At 40.6% G+C, this 15,453-nt stretch overlaps 1 protein-coding gene across 1 annotated transcript in view; it reads left to right on the top strand.

Moving 5' to 3' along the window:
• The window catches only part of LOC117392565 (kelch-like protein 29), a 566,396-nt gene that overhangs the window by 231,811 nt on the left and 319,132 nt on the right, over positions 1 to 15,453 (top strand). Inside the window, exon 3 of the mRNA XM_055232188.1 lies at positions 7,450 to 7,597. Coding sequence (XP_055088163.1) covers positions 7,450 to 7,597 — 148 coding nt within the window. The remainder of the gene's footprint in view (positions 1 to 7,449; positions 7,598 to 15,453) is intronic.

Below are 15,453 nucleotides of genomic sequence, written 5' to 3'. Positions count from 1 at the left end.
TGAGCTGCAGACGTCACGTTGGTTGTGAATATTTTTGGTTCTGTCCGTGTCAAATAAACATATAAATAAATACATACAGATACACAAATGCAATAAAAATGTTAATGTTTTCATATACGAGCTCCAAAATGTCTCCGTATCATTTCAAACATGAACAAATTATATGATTTACAATACGACCATAGACTGTTTATATAAACGGACATAGCTAACCTGCTAGCCGCCGCGTTCCAAACAGGAAGTGAGCATGTGCGCACTTCCTGCTCCATCAATTCTGCCTTCAGACTCGTCATTTTGGTCTTAAATGTTCGTATTAACTCGCTCTACATGATTTTCGTGTTTTTATTCCGCTATTGTGTCTGTAAATCAAGATACGAACATTAATAACAGACAAATCAGGCGCCTTCTTTCCTCAAGGTCACTCCCGCTAGCGTTAGCAACAGGTTTGATTGACACTGTTGCTAAGCGCCTGCTCCCTGTTAAACCAGTGGTGCAGTTGGGAAGGGGCGTTACCTTCAACAACCTCGCTCTGGATTGGCTGTTTGGTTGCTATGATACTCGCGGTCGGAATCCCAAATACGAAACTCGACTCCAAATTAGCCGCTATAACCGCTAGCCTCGATTAGCTTCATTTGACGTCGCACTCGCTCGGTCCACAGTCTATGAAAACAACTTTCAATTTATTTTTTGATGTTTATTTCATTATTTGGAGTAAATATATCCAAATTTGATGAAGAGCACACACAAAACTATACAAACAGATCCGCAGTTTGTATTATTATAAACACGTAAATAAAATAATCGCAGTCCCGTCCCTCGTAGAGTCGTACATATTTCAGATGAGCCTCTCCTCTGTCTGATGATCCAGTCCAGAGCTGTTCTTTCCGCTCGACCGTCTCCTGTTTGTCCTTGTTTTGTAAATATGTGGGTGTATTTTAATGACGCTGGAGTGTTCGTGTGTAGGCTGCTTAACAATGAAAACTGCAGAGCCAGGACTCGGAGCCAGAGCCGAGAGCCGAGAGCCGAGAGCCGGTGCAGAGAGCCGATTCATCTCAAGCCCTCGTTAGACAAAATGGCTGCACGGTTCTTCTCTCCGGGGTCTCAGGGGTCTCCAGGGTCTTAGGGTCCCTCTCTCTCTTCCCTCTCTCCGTCTCTTTGCTTCGGCCCTTGTCTTGAGTCTTCTCTTTCCTCTTCTCTCTCCCTCCCCTCTCTCACTCTTTCTCCTGTCTTCCCTCTCTCCGTCTCTTTGATTCGGCCCTTGTCTTGAGTCTTCTCTTTCCTCTTCTCTCTCCCTCCCCTCTCACTCTCTTTCCTGTCCTCCCTCTCTCCGTCTCTTTCCTCTCATTGTCTCTTTGATTCAGTCTTTGCCTTGAGTCCTCTCTTTCCTCCTCTCTCCCCCTCCATCTCTTCCGTCTCTTCCCTCTCTCGTCTCTCTTCCCTCTTTCCATCTCTCTTCCCTCTCTTTTCCCTCTCCCTCTCTTATCTCTCTCTGTCTCTTTGATTCAGTCCTTGCCTTGAGTCTTCTCTTTCCTCCTCTCTCTCCCTCCCCTCTCTCACTGTCTTTCCTCTCTTCCCCCTCCTTGGCTCTTCCCTCTCTCCATCTCTTCACTCTTTCCTCTGTCTCTTTGATTCAATCCTTGCCTTGAATCTTCTCTTTCCTGCTCCCCCCTCCAACTCTTCCATCTCCGTCTCTTCCCTCTCTTGTCTCTCTTCCCTCTCTTTCCCTCTCCCTCTCTTATCTCTCTCTGTCTCTTTGATTCAGTCCTTGCCTTGAGTCTTCTCTTTCCTCTTCTCTCTCCCTCCCCTCTCTCACTCTCTTCCCTCTCTTTCTGCTTTCCCTCTCTCCATCTCTCTTCCCTGTCTTCTCTCTCTCCGTCTCTTTGATTCAGCCCTTGCCTTGAGTTCTCTTTCTTTCTCTCTCTTCCCTCCTCTCTCCGTCTTTCCGTCTCTTTGATTCGGTTCTTGCCTTGAATCCGCTTTCTTCCCCCCTCTCTCCGTCTCTTTTCTCCCTCTCTTTCCTTCTCTCTCTTCTTTCCTTCCTTCTCTTTTCTCCTTGCCTTGAGTCCTCTCGTTCCTCCTCTTTCCTCCTCTCTCCTCTTTTATTGCCCTCTCTTTCTCCTTGCCTTGAGTCCTCTCTTTCCTTCTCTCCCTTCTTTCCTTCCCTCCCTCTCTCTCTTTTCCTCTCCTCCTCGTCGTCCTTCAGCGACACCGAACTTTCGTCTCCTCTCTTTCCTCCTCTCTCTTCTCTCTCCATCTCTTCCCTCCCTCTCTCTCTTTTCCTCTCCTCCTCCTTGTCGTCCTTCAGTGATATTTTCAGTATTTCTTCATCTCCGGTGACGTCTCATTCTTGTACAAAGTTCTCTGGCTCTGGATCCAAAATGGCGGCGTAACAATCGACACTTCCTGTTTCAGTGACGTCAGTGAAATGTGAAACAAAACTGAAACATGAAACTGAAACGAAAACTCAAAAACCCTGAACATAACAACGATTTTCACAAAGTAGAAGACGTTGTTTCTGTTTTTGAATTAAATGATTATTGATTGGCAGATAGTGGTCCTATTACTACATACTGCTGTTGTGTCCTTGAGCAAGACACTTCAGTAGCCTTCAGTATGTGTGTGTGTGTGTGTGTGTGTAGCTGCTTTTTATTATAATTATTTAAAACTTTAAAGCTTAAATCAGACCTATAGTGCTATATATGTTATAATTTGCACATTTTAAATCACAATATTCATCAAAAACGACTTAATAAAAGAAACAAATCCTCTGAGTTTCGTGTTAGAAAACTGCGGCGTCCAAAAGGAGCTGACGTCGCCGTAAACGTCGTCACAACAAAGCGCCGCGTAGCTGTCGGCGCCCCCTATGGACAGCTGCACGTCACACTAGCGAGTATCACCGATTAAGAAAATAAAACTGGAGGACGATGTGCGTACGTCACAGTGGGCGTGTCCAGGTGGAGGTGAAAACGGGGGTTGATCGACAAAATGGCGTCTTGAAAATAAAGGATTAAAGATCAAACTCAAACATGAATCACTCTGTATAAATGAGAAGGAAACGACTAGAACATGTTTAAACGCTTTGAAAAACGTTTTTGTCCTCCATGTTCTAAATATATTATTAAAGAGTAAAGTTTAGAGGATTCGATCAAGGACAAATGGAATCAAATTTTTGTTTTGTACTTTTAAAAGCTGAGTAAAAATGACTTTAAAACTAAAAAAAACTGCAACTTTTTAAAAATAATTGTTATGTTATAATGTTGTTACCTCCTCAAAAACGTACTGGAGTTGTGTCCGTCTACATCTCCAAAGCTCAAAACGCCCCGTTCCACCTTGTGATGTCATGAAGTGGTAGTTTTCAACTTAACAGCTCCTTTTTTACTTTTTATTTAGTAGAGATTTGTAATTCTAGAGCTGAAATGATCCAAATGATTCTAGAAATGAAGGTGTGTGGAGTTTAAAAACACAGTGGAGCACTTCCTGGTTACCACATGATGACATCACAAGGTGGAACAGCATGTTTTCTCAGCTTAAATATGCTTTTTTTTTTGTTTAAACATGTGTGAATGAAACAAAACACAACTCCAGGTCTGTTTGTGACGAGGAAACAACATTAGAACAGATAAAAACAGCGTAATATGTGAACTTTAATAAAAAAAAAAAGACTTTTTAAATATTTTTTTTAATACCAGCTCGCTCCGATTTGCTTATACCTCCACGTTTCGCTCTCTCCTTCTGCTGTCGTCCCGTGTAACTCCGAGCCGCTGAAGTGAACAGCGGGTCAGCGGTTGGATAATGGAATCTGCGACGGCGGCGGCGGCGGGAGCGTTGCATTCGGGTGCCGGGGCGGAGGGGACGGGAGGAGCAGGTCTTTTCTATTAACTGGAGCCCGGCGCCGAGGAGCAGGGAGCAGAGGGGGGAAGGCGCGCTCGGCCGTCTCCTCTGGCCTCGCCCTGACCGCTTGTTAGAACCAAACCGCGGATAGCGCCGGGCCAATATAACGGCGAGGTCCAGTTGCGATTGACCCTGTGTTTTTTTTTTTTTTTCATCTCGTCTGCGCGCGCCTGATAGCATTTCAAACACGCGGCCAAATAGTACAGAGCAAACACGAGCTTTAGGAGAGTTTAGCGGCGCGGTGGAACGCTGTTGGGTTATATCGATTTCAACGTTTTTTTCATTTTCTTTTGGTCAAATTACATATTGCATTTTTTTCTCGTTTCGCAAAAGGTGTTTCTGTTTACTTGATTTGTTTTACCACGGAGCTGCGCGGTCGTGTTTCGCGCGGTCCTGTTTCGCCTTCGTCTGTCTTCAAATACGGGTTTATGTGGATCTTTAGAACAGCAGGAGGGAAAGCGAAATATCGGTCGTCGCTGGAAAGCTAAGGCGATAACCCATTAGCTAAATACTGCAAATATCGACCAGCGCGTGTATCGATCTGTGTCTAATTTCGCACCGTTGAGCGTACTGTTTAAATCGGCTTCACCGTAACCTCGCAATAAAACGCAAAAGTTCAAATTGTATATAAAACCCGATTTATTTGAAGATTAATTTAGTATTTTTTAATTTATATACTGTATTTTCCAGAGTATACGTCGCTCTGGAGTATAAGTCGCACCAGCCAAAAAATGCAAAATAATGAAGAAAAAAACACATATATATCGCATTTTTTGAGGAAATTTATTTTACAAAATCTGTTTATATTTATTTATATTTATTCAGCGACATGAAGCACAGACAGAACTGAACACGTGTCTGGTTTGTTAACGTAAGATATTAACAGTTGAACAGATAAATAAAGCAGAAAAAACAAGCAACAAGTTTACTCTGGATCTCACTCCAAATCAATAAATCCACTGAATTCTTCGTCGTCGGTGTCGCTTCTGAACAACTCCACCCACTCTGGAGGAAGATGTGAAATTATATATTTGAATCATTTCACATATAAGTCGCATCTGTGTATAAGTCGCACCCCTGGAAAATACATAGACATATTTAGGATTGCATAAAAAATTGTAATGTTCAATTTTTACAGACAGATATAAATGAGAAAACACACTCCCTTCAAAAGTGGATTCTTGTGTTGATCAAAATGACTCTTCATCAAAAAAAAAAAAAAAAAAATTACATTACATTTTACATGTTTTTGTGCAATTCAGATCTTTCTAAAAATTCCGTTTTGTTTAGCTTATTTTTTTATTTTTTTTATTTTTATGTGCACCACCTCAAGTTTGGACACAACCTCTTATTCAGTGTTTTTTATTTTTATTATTTTATTACACGCCCTCTCATTCCATGTTTTTTAAATTTATTTATTTATTTATTATTATTATTCCTTTTTCCATTTATTTTTACTACTTTCTACATTTTATACACAAACCACATCAAATATATGAAGTAAGATACATGGAATTATGTAGCAATGAAAAATACTTAAATAGCTCTACTAAATATTATTTTTCGACAAAGCAAAGCGTGGATACTTTAAGGATTTTATTTTTATTTATTTTTTATTTTTTTATATTTTTTTTTGTAGTTAACTATTTTTTCATTGCTACATAATTCCATGTATCTTACTTCATATATTTGATGTCGTTTGTGTATAAAATGTAGAAAGTAGTAAAAATAAATGGAAAAAAGTAATAATAAAAAATAAATATAAATAAAAAATAAATAAAAACATGGATTGAGAGGGCGTGTCCAAACCGTGTAAATAAAATGATGATGATAAATAATAATAATAATAATAATAATAATAAACAAAGTGCACAGATTTTTAGAAAGATTTGAATTGCATAAAAACACTAAAATATGTCATTTATTTTTAATGGGCAAAAGGAGTTGTTTTAACCAACATAATTATTTTTTATTATTCTGACCCTTGATCTGGAATTTTCATTTGAATAAAACAAAACAGTTTATCAAAGCGCGTGGACTCAGGCTCATATATCTTTTTTTTTTTACTCTATTTTCTTGTGCTTCATGTTTTTTTTCAGAATTGTAACATCTCACTCCACTGAACTCCATGTTTTATTCATAAGATTGAATATAAACTGATCTTTAGAGTGGACAGGTCCATGTGTGGACAGCGCCGTGATATTAAACAAATGCACAAATGTTCCAGCATGTTCCTTTACTCTCGGGGTCATGTTGAATGTCCTTGTGTTTCATGTACGAGGAGGATTATAATGTACGGATTTCAAAATAAAAAAACATTTTTAGCTGTTTGTTTCTGTCTCTTCAGGCATTTTCTAGAAATCCACTCTCTCTCCCTTTTGTCCTAAACCAGGACTAAACCAGGACTAAACCAGGACTAAACCAGGACTAAACCAGGACTAAACTAGAACTAAACCAGGGCTAAACCAGGACTAAACCAGGACTAAACCAGGACCAAACCAGGACCAAACCAGGACTAAACCAGGACTAAACCAGGACTAAACTAGAACTAAACCAGGACTAAACCAGGACTAAACCAGGACCAAACCAGGACCAAACCAGGACTAAACCAGGACTAAACCAGGACTAAACCAGGACTAAACCAGGACTAAACCAGGACTAAACCAGGACTAAATCAGGACTAAACCAGGTCTAAACCAGGTCTAAACCAGAATTAAACCAGGACTAAACCAGGACTAAACCAGGACTAAACCAGGACTAAACCAGGACTAAACCAGGACCAAACCAGGACCAAACCAGGACCAAACCAGGACCAAACCAGGACTAAACCAGGACTAAACCAGGACTAAAGCAGGACTAAACCCAGAACTCAACTAAGACCAAACAGGACTAAACCAGGATTAAACCAGGACTAAACTAGAACTAAACCATGACTGAACCTGGACTAAACCAGGACTAAACCCAGAAATCAACTAAGACCAAAGCAGGACTAAACCAGGACTAAACTTAAACCAAACCAGGACCAAACCAGGACTAAACCAGGACTAATAGTACTCTTCACAGATCCTGCCCTGTTGTACTCTGATGGTACATTCACACCGGGGCGTCAAGAACGCACTGGACGCCTGTAGTTGGACGCCTTTGCATTTGAGGGCAGACTCCTCATGGACGCCCTGGACGCCCTGGACGTCAGAGCATCCGTTGTGATCTGCGCCTTTGGATGTTTTGTTTTCCCTGTGTCTTTGTGAACGCTGCAGGTTGAGAGAGAGAGACTTTCGTGTATTTATTACATAAAACCCATCATGTGTCTGGGTCCATGACTTTATGCTGGTGCGCCCAGTGTAATTCAGTTGGTGCTTAAGTTGGTGGTTGTGGCTGATGTTTCTCTAATTTTTCTTGATGATAGCGTCGCTTTGTCACTGGAGTATAGTCTCTGTTTGGTTGACACTGCGCCGCTCTGACACTTGACCTCCATGGACTAAACTCCACGCCCCAGACGCTCCGGTGTGAACGCACAACACCTCTGATGCACTTACCTCTGTTTGTCTCTGTCTGCAGGTCTCAGGACTGTCTCCGGGGGACAGTCAGGCTCCAGGGCTGCTCCTGGCTCCAGGGGTGAGGTGGGGACAGACGCCCATAAACCAGCTCACCCCCTGGGACACTGACGAGCCGCCCCCCAAGCAGCACCGGGACAGTGAGCCCACAGGTGAGCAAATACAGAAGAGGAGGGAGGGAAGAGAGGGATGGGAAGAGAAGAGATGCATGGGAAGGGAGGGATGGGAAGAGAGGTGTGCATGGGAAGCGAGGGATGGGAAGAGAGGTGAGCATGGAAAGGAGGGATGAGAATAGAGGAATGGAAGAGAGGGAGGGAAAGAGGCATAGGAAAAGAACAGGGATGAGAAGAGAGGGAGACTACAATTGTATCAAAAGTATCGAAAAAGCAGACACTGATCTTTACTATAAAGTAGCACCGAACCCAGAGACGATACCGATACCAGGATGATTAAAAAAAAACACTTTTTATTTAGACAGTCAAATGTGTCTTTACATCTGTGTAATCCTCAGTGTCAGACTAGTGTCCACCATGGACCAGTATGAACCTACTATGTGTTTTATACTTGTTCAGATACAGCTCAAGATGGATTGACTTGTTTACTCTCGTCTCCTTCTATCCGTCCATTTTCCCTCTGGTCAAACTACTACTTGTGATTCACTGTTGAACTCTGCCTTTGCTCGATGATTTGACTTGTAAACGTAGCGCGCAGTGGCCCTAACAGCACATTAACCCCTACAGGAAGTAGATGCGTGCGCACGTCTCGTACACACGCTCCCTCCACGCCCCAGTCGGCTCGGGGCGGCTAATCCCCGCTATGCTAATGAGCCACGCTAGCTTACACGGACCATATACTGCCGGAAACGTGCCTCCTCCTGCTCCACGCATATGTTACACGTAGCTCTCATGCATTATGCACATTTGCTAGCGCCAACTTTACACATAGAGACGGCTAATTATGCCCATAATTTCAAATGGTGATTGTTGAAGCGTGAGCCAAGAAAGTGCTGCGTCTGTACTGTACGCGAACACGGCTTAGACAAAGGCCTATTTGTGATTCAGTTTTTATTATTTCTTTCAACAATTCAACAGCAGGACATGAATAGACTGAACAATTGTACAAAAAACACCCGGTAACTTCACTGTTAGCGTCACTACTTCCTGTCCAGTTTCATCTCTGAGGTTTTTGCAGAATCACGTTAAAATGAATAACACAACACAAATAAAATGAATACTTCACCAGAGACACTTCGGCGTTTAGACAGAGACATGTTTGTGTCTCATCGCCCAGCTCCACTCCAGTCTCTGCCTCAAGTGGAGGAGTTGAAGTATCTCGGGGTCTTGTTCACGAGTGAGGGAAGGATGGAGCGAGAGAATGAAAGGAGGATCGGTGCTGGATTGGTGATGTGGACGCTGTATCGGACTGTCGTGGTGAAGAAGGAGCTGAGTCGAAAGGCAATTCGTAGGGAGGTGTTCCAGGCATGTCCCACCGGGAGGAGGCCCCAGTGAAGACCCAGGACACGCCGGAGGGACTATGTCTCTCGGCTCGTCTGGGAACGCCTTGGGGTCCCACCGGAGGAGCTGGAGGACGTGTCTGGGGCGAGGGAAGTCTGGGAGTCCCTGGTTAAACTGCTGAAAATGGATAAATGGATGTTTGTGTCTCAATGCTAACGCTAATGCTAACTTTGAGGCATAATAAATAGTAAAACAACACCACAATCTGAAGTGTTGTACATTTAAAAATAATTGTATAACCTTTATTTTCCTTTATTAATTGGAATTTTAATATGTTGTTTATTTTATGTTTTCTGATTTTAATAAAAGCGACTGTTAGCTTTACGACGCAGTGAGCTAGCGAGCCTGCAGCTGTGGGCGGAGTCTATTGAATGTTGATCTTACCCCTAATATTATAAAATCTCTCATCAAAACGTAAAAAGGAAACAGTTCAGTATCAGGGGCCGACATCGCTAACCTAAAACCGAAAATGCTCCAAAGTACGTCAAAGAAACATCCGAAAATGTGCAAAGACGAGCGCGTAAATATAAAATACACATAAGATAACGGAGCAAAGAGGCGCAGCACGTAACAAATGTCTCTCTCCTCCTAAATTAAACTCTCCTGAATGTCTTTTGTCGCTCCTGCACATGAATGAGTTAAAAATACGCTGTAGTCCTTTTTATTTTTTCTTCTTATTCTAATGGAGTGTCCCAAAATGGCCGTGCCCCGGAGCGCTCCCCTCTCTCCTCCCTCTGCTGCCCCCTGCCTCCCTCCTCACACACGACCTCCGCTTTAAGACTGACACTGAAGCAGACTGGAGGAAACGAGAAGAAACTCAGGATAAACGCAGACACTCGCCGCTCTAAGACTCTGGGATACTTCAGATTAAACCGAGAAGAAGATACGGAGCTCGTGATGGCAAAGTGGGAATAAAATATAACAGTTAAGGTTGTCCAAAGTATCGAAAGTCATGTAATAATCGATACTGAAACAGGAATCGGATTGGAAACTAGATACTTAATTTAACAAGTATTAATTCTGTTGTCTAAATAAAGAGTTTTTTAAATGATTATCGTGTTATAAGATCAGTTTTGAGTCTTTTTCTTAGTATTACAATCGATTTTGCAATTTTAGCGTGACCAATGATGGGAAAAGTACTCCGTTTTTTTGTTACTCGAGTAAAAGTACAGATACCCGAGCGAAAAAAATACTCAAAAGTTTTACATGAAAAAATCTATTTACTATGACAGTATATTTGAACTGGAAGGAATGAGTCCGTACAATATGTGTTTTTCTGAGTAAAAAATTAATGAGAAAAAAGAAAAAAATTAAGAAAAAATCTATTTACGTAAAAGTATTAAAGTACATATTTAAAAATGTACTTAAAGAGTAAAAATAAAAGTATTTCAAGTGTATTTCGAGGTCTCAAAGCTTCAAATGTGGTGATTTTGATAACAATTTGAGCTGAGTGGAGTAGAAAGTACAGATACTGCTCTCAAATGTAGTGAAGTAAATGTAAAAAGTATGTAAAAATGTACTTAAGCAAAGCGCAGATACTTCAAATGTGTACTTAACTGCTGTACTTTACTACTTTCCTCGTGTTACGTTCCACCGCTCACCCTGACTCAACACTAACGAGCACATTTTAATCAGTAACATTCGTTTTTTTCTCCTAAAAAGTGAAAGATTCTTCAGTTATTCAGACGCTATTTTAATATCGAGGGATCAGTGTTAATAATAATAATAATGAGGTCGGCTCATTTTCCTGCAATTAACACCGTTGCCATGGAAACGGGTCGCTCCATGGCCGTCCTTTTGATTGGTCACGCTGACGTCGGTAACAGAAAAAAAGCCCCGTGACTCAAAAAACGAACAAAAACTCATTAAAGATCATTTGACTGATTCAGATGTTTTTGTAATTATGACTCTGTTTGGTTTAGTGGAATAAGAGATACGTTAGGACTACATTTTGCTACTATTTATTTATTTATTATTATTTTTATTTGACTACATTTATTTATTTATTACTGTTTTTATTTTACTACATTCATTTATTTATTACTATTTTTATTTTACGACATTTATTTATTTATTTTTTATTTTTTTATTTTACCACATTTTACTATTTTTATTTTACTACATTTATTTATTTATTTATTAAAAATTTTATTTTACTACATTTATTTTACTACATTTTACTATTTTTATTTTACTACATTTTTTTTAACTATTTTTATTTTACGACATTTATTTATTTATTACTATTTTTATTTTACTACATTTTACTATTTTTATTTATATTTTGAATAGAAAAACACAGTATTTGAGTTCACAAAAAGTCTGTGTTTAAGTAGTACATACCCTAAATGTTTAAGTATTTAGTAATTAATATATTTTTAAATTTTTCAACAAAAACATAGTAAACACAACTTTTTTTGTGTCTTTAAAGGTTCTATATTACGCAAAACTGACTCTTGTGAGATTTAAGTTGTTATAATGTTGTTACCTCCTCAAAAACAAAAAAAAAACAGACCTGGAGTTGCGTTTTGTTTCATTCACACGTTTGAGTAACTCTTTATTATTCGTCTGTACATTTCCAAACCTCAAAACGCTCTGTACCACCTTGTGATGTCATGAAGTTGTAGTTTTCAAGGTAACATCTCCTTTTACCTTTACTCAGGGCCGGTTCAGACTATAATCAGACTGAGCCGCTGCTTGGGGCCCCGAGGCCAGCAGGGGGCCCCCACGAGCCTATACATTTATATTGAAAATAATACAATATATGAAGTTTTATTGGACACAGAGCTTGTGTGTTTACAGCAGACTAAATATCCCTCTAAAACTATTACATTTGTTTTATATCTATAGTAGTAAAATATCTGCTCTTCTACTTTTGTTTTTGAGTCGGGCAGAGGTGAGGGCAGCTCTGTGTTTACACCGGAGCAACGACCCGAAATAATGTAAGTTTACGCCCACTGTCGCCAACTGGAACACATTAAAATCCACCAGAAACGAAGAAAAAATGTCTAGAATTAAAAAAATCTTGATCCCTCTTATATGTTTGTGTTCTGTTCTTGTGACTGTGGTAGTTTTTGTGACATTCTGGATGTTTTCAGTCTGATGTTGTTCAGATAAACACAAAAACAAACTGGTCAAAGTGATGAGAGCTGAGTCAGAATGTGTCAAATGTGAATCACCAACAGCTGAATCACCAGGAGGGGGCCCCAGAGACACATTCAGCTTAGGGCCCCCTGAAAGCTGGGACCGGCCCTGCGTTTAGTTCAGTAGAGATGAGCAATTCCAGGTCTGAAATGATGCAAATGATTCTAGTGAAGGTGTGTGGAGTTTAAAAACACAGTGGAGCACTTCCTGTATCACCACACGATGACATCACAAGGTGGAACAGCGTGTTTTCAGTTTGAGAGAAGAACTCAGCGTAAATGTGCAGATTTTGTATGTTAAACATGTGTGAATGAAACAAAACACAACTCCAGGTCTGTGTGTGACGAGGAAACAACATAACAGATCAGAAAACAACATAATACGCGCCCAAAGAGACCACTTCCTGTATTACCACATGATGACATCACAAGGTAGAACGCCGTGCTTTCTCAGCCTAAATATGCAGTTGGGTTAAACATGTGTGAGTGAAACGAAACACAACTCCAGGTCTGTTTTAGATGAGGAAACGACATAACAGATCAGAAAATGGCGGGCCCAAAGCGGGGCACTTCCTGTATTATCACACGATGACATCACAAGGTGGAACAGAGAGTTTTCTCAGCCTAAATAAGATGTTTTTGCGCGTTAAACATGTGCGAATGTAACAAAAACACAACTCCGGGTCTGTTTTAGACGAGGAAACGACATTATGACATCAGAAAACTGCGTGATGCGGGTCAAATTGGAGCACTTCCTGTATTACCACATGACATCACAAGGTGGAACGGCGTGTTTTCTCAGCCTAAATATGCAGGATTTGTGTGTTAAACATGCGTGAATGAAACAAAACACAATTCCAGGTGTTTTTGTCTCTGCGTCTGTGAAATTTTGCAAAGGTTTGACACTAAAAATGGGACCCACCGAGTTTTTTTTCTTCAGATAAACGTTTGAAGTTATTTGAACGCTACGTGGGGGAGTCGTTTTCCGTGCATTGAGCCTGTGTAGATTAAACCCCCCGCTGCGAGTCGGCCTCCCGCTGCTCTGGGCTTTTGGGAAAATTGGTCCATGAAGTTCCTCGTTTTAGGGCGTGAACTGAGCGAATCCACTCACGATTACGGCTTCAAATGATGTCATAATCAGACGGAGCGCAGAGGTTCAGCTTCCTGTTTATAGGCGCCATTTTGAGGACCGCAGACCATTCAGATTAATGAGATATTAATTTATTCTGAAATCCATTGATAACTTTATGGACAATTCAGTGTTTTTGAAATATTAACCAAACTGAAAGTCGTCAAATCTTTTAGGACAACGGTGGCTCAGTTGGTTTGTCCACTGATCTTTTTAAGTAAAGTTTTATGTTTTGAATCTGGGAAAATGTCATTATTTTAGTTTGAATACGGTGTTTTGATGCTGTAGATGAGATGATTTTTTTGGAGTAAATGTTAAGTTGATTTTTGGAGGCAGAAAAAACACCGTCAGCAAAATATGTTTTTAAAAATGTAGGTCAGTGTCAGGGCAAGAAAAGTTACACATGTTCTGTAGTGAAAGTCACATTTGGGCTTGAGACCAACTTAAAGGGCCAAATCTGATTACCCTGGTTTACCCTGATTACCCCCCCCCCCCCCCCCCCCCCCCCACACACACACACACACATTTTTATTTATTTATTAATTTTTAAACTTTTTTTTTTAGTTTATTTTTTTTACATTATTTTCGGATTTGTATTTTTGCATGTTTTTTATTTATTTTTAAACTTTTTTTTACTTTAAATTTTTTGTAGTATATTTTTACATTATATATATATATATATATATATATATATATATATATTTTTTTTTTACTTTTTTACTCTTTTGTCCAAAGTAATTTTCATGTTCATTTCAAATCACAAAATAATAAAATGAATCTATGAAAAAAGTCAGTTCTGATTTTTTTTTTTTAACCAAATTGTGAAACATCTAGATTTTATTTCTGTTTAGTCTTTTTGTTTACTTTTTTTCTCTCCTTTCTCTCTCTCTTCTTGTCTCCCACCTCTCTCTTTCTCCTTTCTCTCTCACTCTCTTGCTTTCTCTCTCCTTCTTTCTCTCTCTCTTCCTCGCTCCATCACTTTCTATTCTCTCTATTCTTTCTGTCTCTCATCTAATCAGTCACTACTTTCTTTCTCTCTTCTCATCCCGCACCTTCTTTCTCTCTCTCTTCCTCACTCCATCACTTTCTATTCTCTATTCTTTCTGTCTCTTTCTCTCTCATCTAATTGGTCTCTCCTTTCTGTTTCTCTTCTCCCACCTCTCTCTCTCTTTCTCCTTCCTCTCTCTTTCCCTCTCTTCTCAAAAATAGCTAGTCAAAGGCTAAAGCAGCTAGCTAGCGCACAAAGAGACGTAAAATAGAGAAATAAAGTTCCTCCTGATCCCAGAGCTGATCTGAGGGAGCCGGTCGAACGAGAGCACGATGTCCCCGCTCGCCCTCCATTCTCTCCATCACTTCTGGTACCGTCAGTAACTTTCTTTCCCTCTTTCCCGCCGTCTCTTTGCGTGCTAGCTAGCTGCTTTAGCCTTTGGCCCTTAGCGCAGACTGGCTCGCTATTTTTGGAGCTCGGGCCAAGACTTGAGAAGATTCAGTGAAGAGGAGAGAGGAGCAGGAGGCAGAGCGACGGAAAGACGGAGAGACGGAGAAAAAGAGGAGAGAATTTGGTCCAATATGGCCGCCGTGGCGTCAGAAGCGGTGCCTGGGGCGAGCGGCGGGTTGGCCGTGTAAACAGAGGCACGTTCTCTGACGGTGGCACAGACATGGCCCGGTGCTGATGCATCATGGGACAAATACTCACGTCAGACTGTGACGGTTTTAGGGCCAGAAACTAAAACTCATTTAAATATTTAGTGTCAGAAAAAAGAAAGATCTCCCTCTTTTCTTTTCTGTTCCCTTCGCACCTCTCTCATCGCTCTTCCTTCGTTTCCTCCATCTTTTTTCTCTCCCTCTTTCTCCCCTGTCTCTTTTCCCCTCTCTGCTTCTCTTTTTCTCTCTCCTTCTTTCTCTCATCTCTCTTCCCTCACTTCCTCCCTCCTTTTTTCTCTTTCTCCCGTCTCTCTTCCTCTCTCTCTGCTTTTCCTTTTCTCTCATCTCTCTTCCCTCTCTTCCTCTATCATTTTTTCTCTCTCTCATTCTCTCCCATCTTCCTCTTTCTGCTTCTCCTTTTTTCTCCCTCCCTCTTTCTCTGTTCTCTTCCCTCTCTTAATCCACCTTTTTTTCTCCCTCTTTCTCTCCCATCTTCTTGTCTCACTTTCTCTTCTTCTCTCTCCCTCTTTTTTTCTTCCCTCATTTAATCTGTCACCCCTCTCTTCCTCTTTCTCTCT

This window comes from Periophthalmus magnuspinnatus, chromosome 24 (genome assembly GCF_009829125.3).
Source record: "Periophthalmus magnuspinnatus isolate fPerMag1 chromosome 24, fPerMag1.2.pri, whole genome shotgun sequence".
NCBI classification, from domain to species: domain Eukaryota; kingdom Metazoa; phylum Chordata; class Actinopteri; order Gobiiformes; family Gobiidae; genus Periophthalmus; species Periophthalmus magnuspinnatus.
The sequence above is the reverse complement of the archived record's forward strand: the minus strand, read 5'-3'. Positions and strand labels throughout refer to the sequence as shown.